At 55.6% G+C, this 6,442-nt stretch overlaps 1 protein-coding gene across 1 annotated transcript; it reads left to right on the top strand.

Moving 5' to 3' along the window:
- Positions 1-5,745: 5,745 nt before the first annotated feature.
- On the top strand, positions 5,746-6,442 carry NGA_2084100 (alpha beta hydrolase fold protein; the record flags this gene model as incomplete). The annotated part of the gene is made up of 1 exon (XM_005853350.1): positions 5,746-6,442. A coding segment is annotated over one exon (697 nt), but the record flags the coding sequence as incomplete, so codon positions are not given.

Raw genomic sequence — 6,442 nt, 5'->3', positions numbered from 1 at the left:
GGGGCCAGGGTTGGGCGTCGTTCGTAAAGTCCCCTTTTACGGCATGCAGGCTTGGCGCCAGGGTCGGAGTCGAGGGGGCCGTGCTCCGGCTCTCTGGAAGATGGCTGGCTAGTGCTCTCAGGCCAAAGGCCTCCCTTTGCCCCTTAAACCCAAACATCGCTTCCATGGACTCCTCTTCTATCTTGTCTGAGTCCTCCTCCTCCGGGAAATGGGTAAACTGCAGCATGTGCTGCCAGTTCCAGGTTTCAGACTTTCGCGCCACACACCGAGACCCCCACGGACAAGGGTGGATGAAAGCCGCCGTGTGCCGTATCACCCGCTTGTCCGCCACCGAGTGCGTCAGAAACGAGCAATGCCGACCGTGCGGGCAAATGTGTCGGTGAGGCACACCTCCGTGGCATTCCTCCAACGCCGCCTCCATCGCTTGTTTCTCCCACGCGTTTCCTCCGCCCCGCCCCATCCCTCCCACTGGCCTCGTGTACCCTCCGCCCGCACGACACCCAACCTGCATGCACAGCGGCATGATGCTTCTCCCCACGTGCTCAAACAGAGAGGAGTGTCCAGGGCTCTCATCCAAGCATGCGCTTCCCTTTGGACAAGGGTGGAGGAAGCTCTCCATGTGCAGCATCGTTTCTGGAGTCTCCGGCGCACGCACAACAGGACAAGCCAACCCGTCAGGACACGGGTGGGTGGTGCGACGCACATGGTCCTCGTCCTGCAACTTCTTGCACAGCGGCCCCGCAAAACAGCGGAGACGAAGTTTGGGTGACCTGTGGCGTTTCAATCGATCTTTGTCCTCCTTCTCGCCGCTCGCCGGTGCGTGCAGGCAGGCAATTGCCTCATTCGACTCAGAGACAGACATGCTTGGCTTTCCATGATTTCTTTCACTTGGCATGCTGCCATGTCCTGTGCTATGTAACGGCTGCGTATCTGGCGGCATACGCAGCTGCTCTTGTGCCTGTTGTAGCAATGCATGTCGTTGCCGCGATGGGAGGGAGGACCCAGAGCCCAGATTCATCTTCGCCAGCAGATCAGTCCGTGACCCGTTTTGACCGCATTCCACACGGCTGGTGTCGCCGCCGAGCCCGGGCGGCAGGCCCTCGGCCATGCTCTGCTGTAGGAGAGGGAGCCTCGACCGGGGCCAGGGTTGGGCGTCGTTCGTAAAGTCCCCTTTTACGGCATGCAGGCTTGGCACCAGGGTCGGAGTCGAGGGGGCCGTGCTCCGGCTCTCTGGAAGATGGCTGGCTGGTACTGAGGGCAACAAGCATTGGGGTATACGGCGATCATGGACGTCAAGAGCCTGCTGTTGTTGCCATTGCTGCATGAACTGCGCTTGCTGTGGCTGAGGAATCATCCTCGATGGCCCCTGCTGGAAATTTTGTGTCGCTCGTGCGGTAAAGTCCTCGCGAATGAGGCCCTGCGCCAAGCCGAGGACGTCCTCTAGGAAAAGTCCTCCGTCGGCCAGGACACGTACCCAGGGCAGCAGGGAGGGCGCCAAGGAACCCCGCGACCCGCACACTGCAACCTTCCTTGTCGATTGCAGCAATGTTTTGCTCAATGTTCCATCGCCAGAGACGAGAATTGCCAGGCTTTTGTCTTGTTCTCCGTCGCACGCGCCCGAAAAGGCGGCCAGGGCCGAGGCAAGGCCCGATTCCTTAGGAAAGGGGATTTTTTCGTGCTGCCTGACTACTTCGTCCCCTTCGTTTGTACAGGAAGACCTACCCTCTCCCGGCACGTGCCCCCCTGCAGGAGAGGCTCCGTCCAGAGGAAATGATGATGAGCTGGCGGAGCAGGCGGGTCCTTGCCATGTCGTCCCATGGACTGTACACCGATAGGCGATCTCGAAGGCCTTTACCACGTGCCGGAACGAGGCTATTCCTGCATGAATTTATTGTTGTGGAGGTAGGAGTCGTTAATGGCAGGTGAAAGAGTCAGTTTCAAAGACCACCAGGCACCTGAAAGCTAGTGCAGGATGAATGCAACCCCCTCCGCTTCCGAATTTCTGACTTCAAACATTTTATTTTTACACGATCATCATAAGAGAGCAAGACTTGCAAGAATACCGACCTGCTGCTTGCAAACTGGAGTGCATGTGCTGGCCATCGATGAGAAGGTAAGCTGTGTGCTCAGGGAGACCAGGTGACGCCATGGCGGAGTTCAGGCATACAGGGCGTTTCGCTCCACTTAACAGCCTTTCTATGGTCGCACCCACAAAACTTCCCTGTTTAATCAACAAATTTAAAAGAAGAAACAAGACGTGAATGTTATGTTGGCCTTTGCGACCGTCAAATCATGGACCTTGGCGCATGCATGACTAGCGAGACGGGCGGCCGAGCGCATCGGGGACCTTCGAATATATAGCATCATGAACCGGAGACAGCATGTCGCCAAGCACGCACGCTTTTTGTCTCGTTCAAAGATAAAAATATAGCATATTCAATAGTTTGCGACCAACAGTTGTGAATTTGTATCGATGGCAGTCCAGGAAGCCGACGAGGCCGAGCATCTCTACCAAAAAAATCAGTCCGCCGGCTTCCTAGCGTGGCAGCAGGCTCCTACCTCTTCGACAAAAAACAAGCCCAATTTTAATTAAAAGGCTCCCACCCTGAACACCGAATGAAATCAAGTGATACCGTGCACATCCTCCAGTTATATTCGTGTCCGGCGGCGTATTGGGCGCAGTATTGCACGCTAGTCTCGGTAGTCGTCGCTGGACAGGAGCTTTGAAAAAAGCGGAGGCGCAGCCAGCAATGTCAGGAGGATTTCCAGTGACTTCTCTACAAAATGACAATTACGCCCAGCGACCAAAGGTCTGGCCAGCCTCCACAGTGCACTACTCACTGATACAAGAAGCGACTTGTGTATTTAAATTGACATGCTTGTGGATGCCAGGCCGTGGCCACGGGGTTGCTGGACGTGGAAGTGCACTCGTTCGGGTCATCTCCCAACCGGCGGATTCAAAGGAAAGCCTCGCCCGCCGCTGGCTTAACGTGTTACAAAATACTGGGACCCAGACCGGATGCAGCTCAGATACTTAGCACGGTGGCCCATGTGAAAGCTTTGGTGCGGTGAGCCGCAAGATGGCGGGGATTGAGCATGCAATTGCACGTATGGAAGGACCAAATATTTTCATCTAAGACGCGAGAAAGCCAAGGCGGGGGTTTCTCGTGCGAGAAGATTCAAGAGCACTTTGGTTGACGGGCAAAGCTGATTCAGGTGATGCTACGCAAATCAAATATCACTGCTGACGTTATCTGAGTCAATTGTATGGCATACATACTGGACTTTATCTTTACTTTGTTGCGAAAAAATTGTATTTCTGTTGGGTTTTGAGCAATTCGGGGCAATATATGTTGAGGACAGTGGAGGAGGGCGGCATTTGAAGGGATTTGAGCACGTATCAAATTTAAAAAGCACGAAAGAATGGAATGCAATCAGAGTGTAGCATTGGCTTTGGCATGGAATCATCCGGAAGACTAAAAGCCTATCAGATGGCGTACACGACAACATAGCAATCCTTCATTTTTTTCCTTTTGCCTTCGATCATGCCACGTCGCATATGGGTCGAGACTCACACACACATCTGTCACATATTGGCGTACCCATTCTCAGCCCTGTCACACGATACCGTGCATACACCCTTTTTTATCGGTCCATCCCTGACGGTCTTGCCCTTCAGGAAGACCGGCCCCGTTTTTCCCGTTTTCGCCGTTTTTTTTCCACCCTAGTTCTCGTCCAGAGAGCGAATGGGCTGCGCTGTCTTCTTCCCCTCCGGATCCGAGGGGTTCCACGCCTCGTAACCTTTCAAACCCTGCATCGATGCGAAACAGTGTTCGAAAAGGGGGAAATGTGGCTCGGATCAGGAGGGAAGAATATAGCCTTCTTAGATGGTCCACGGAAGCTCTCTCGTCGGAATCTCCCACCAGGACAGGAGTCCCTTCGTTTTCATACCCGGGACTATTCGCACTGCACACAGTACACATGACTCGCGCCCGCCGCCTCCCTCTCCCTTTCGAACTGTCCCCCAATATACTCTATAACCCTCACCACCGTATCGACCCCTCTCATTTCCCTCTCCACCAGCGCGTACCTCGAATCTTCCGCCTTTCCCCTTTTCTTGCTTCTTTGCGGCCAGCGGGTGCCCTGGCTGGACCCAAAACTTATCGGGCTCCCCCGCCTTTTGATGCAAGCTGCCCACGCCGTAGCCACGCGAGCGGTGGGCCGTCCAGTTCAATTGCCCTTCCATCTGGTAGTCCGTCAGCCCCGCCGCCACCTGCCAGACATAATGTACAGAGAGATAGAGGCGGCGGTTGAAGGCCTGAGTTAGGCTTGACGCACTCACTCAGACTCCGAATTAGGCCGAAGCACGCGCAGAGGCCGCCGTATTTTCCCGCCCGCCCGCTTTCCCTCCCTCCCTCCTTCCTCACCTGGTAGGGGGTATGTTGGCCCTCCGCAATCTTCATTCCCGGCTCTGTCACCCCCGCCTTTCCAGCCGGCACCTCGTCTGTCATGTGATGGATCCACCCGTGCCACTCAGGCGGGATGCTGGATGGCTCGTAGTTGTGGATATCCTAGGGGGGAGCGTGCGCGTGAGCTCGACGAGACAGGAGGGTATCGTGCAGCCTTTGCCTCTCCTCCTGTGGGACGTGCATCCTCGTTCCAGGCCTCCTCTCTCCATCGCCCTGGCCTTTCCCTCTCTCTCCCTACCTTGTATTCCACCCAGCGATGTTGCCCAAACGGGTACTCGACGTTTTCAAAATATTTGTTCCCATTCACGTCGACGCCTTTCAAATCCCCAAACTTGACTTCGCCCATCTGAGAGCCACGGGATGATGAGGAAGGAAAGAGGAGGGGAAGAGTTTCAGGGGGGGCGGTGAGCCTACGACCTGACTTTGAAGAAAGCACACGACCGCTCCACAGACGCGCGATTCGTTTTATTCAACTGGTGCTGACGTTGATGCGGTATCGAGAAATGTGAACGCACGTACATCCAGGACGAAATAAGACGGAGGCCGGGAAGGTGATCACGTACCGAGTACATCTTGTAGAGCGTTTCTCGCCAACCGTACACGCGCAAGGCCTTCATGTATTTTTGCACCACAGATGCCATCTTTAATTCCTGGGAATGAGACCAGATATGGAATATGAATGCGACTTGTGCATGCTTGCACCGAAAGGATCGCCTCAGGAGCCAGGATAATTCCATGAAAGTCTCTGAATCCTGAGCCGTCTCTCAAGCTTCCACGACACCAGACATCTTTCCACGCACAGATGACGACTCCAACACCGCTATCGTTCAACGATTCTATAGAGGTCACCCCCCACTCAATTACCGGGTAATGCCCTTTATCTCGCCTGTCCTTTCTGGCTGCAGAGACGAGCCAGACAAGGTCTTCCGGGAGCAAGCCAGCAGCAAGGGCGACACTTGCTCTGAGGCCTCCCTGTCCGCATTGTGAACCGAGGAGACAAATAAGTTAGGTCAGGGCAAAACTTAGGATCGCAGGCATTCACGTGTCCACGGCGGGTGTACCAAAGGGTCTGTCGCAGGAAAAGTCTATTGATTTGAGTGATATGAGAAGGACATGATCGCCGTCGTCACTGGAAAGCCCCTAGCTCCCTCCGAGAGCCACCGCAAAAATACTACGCTCAAATGCATTTTATCGATACGATTTCAAGCTTTCATTCCCACCGTGCCCACGCCCACAGCTTATGCCCCGTCCGCATGCCCGGCTTTCTGCCCATTCCTTGTTTTGTTTGTTGACGGTAGTACGTGCGGCCGGGGCTTTTCGCCTCGTCTCCCCTTGGGGCAGACGCTACCCTCACTCCACCCGCCCCATCGCGACCGCTACTCCGACATTCGTTTCAGCTTCCAAGGCAAGGGACTTTACCATCCAAATCCCCGACGTGTCCCTGCCAGACGAACCGCTGCGACATGTGCGTGTCCTCGACACCGGCCTCCCCTCCTCCAATCCGGGCACTGCCAGCGTTCCCCCTCCCTTAGTCCTCATCGGTGGTACCGCGCAGACCATCGCCAGCTGGGTCGGTCATATCCACGGCTTGTCCCGGAAACGTCGGCTCATCGTTTATGAAACGCGCGGCCAGGGACGCACCACCGATTTGGACCTGTCCGATGCCTCGCTCGCCGTCCACGTTGAAGACTTTTGCCGTGTGCACGCAGCCCTGAAGATTGAAGGCCCCGTCGACTTGTGTGGCTTCAGCTTCGGTGGGCGCGTCAGTCTTGGCGTCGCGGCCCTCCACCCTGGATTGGTGCGACGTTTGGTGCTGACGGGTGTGCCCGCTGAACGAGATGCAGTGGGACGGCTCATCATCAAGTCCTGGCGTGCCGCTTTGGACCGCGGAATGCTGCAAGAATTCGTCTGGAATTCCATGCTCCATTGTCACGGGGCCGCGTTCTTGTCCAAATATGAATCGAAGATCCCGG

Source organism: Nannochloropsis gaditana (assembly GCF_000240725.1).
Source record: "Nannochloropsis gaditana CCMP526 unplaced genomic scaffold scaffold939, whole genome shotgun sequence".
Taxonomy (NCBI): Eukaryota; class Eustigmatophyceae; order Eustigmatales; family Monodopsidaceae; genus Microchloropsis; species Microchloropsis gaditana.
This window is presented reverse-complemented; position numbering and strand designations above follow the sequence as displayed.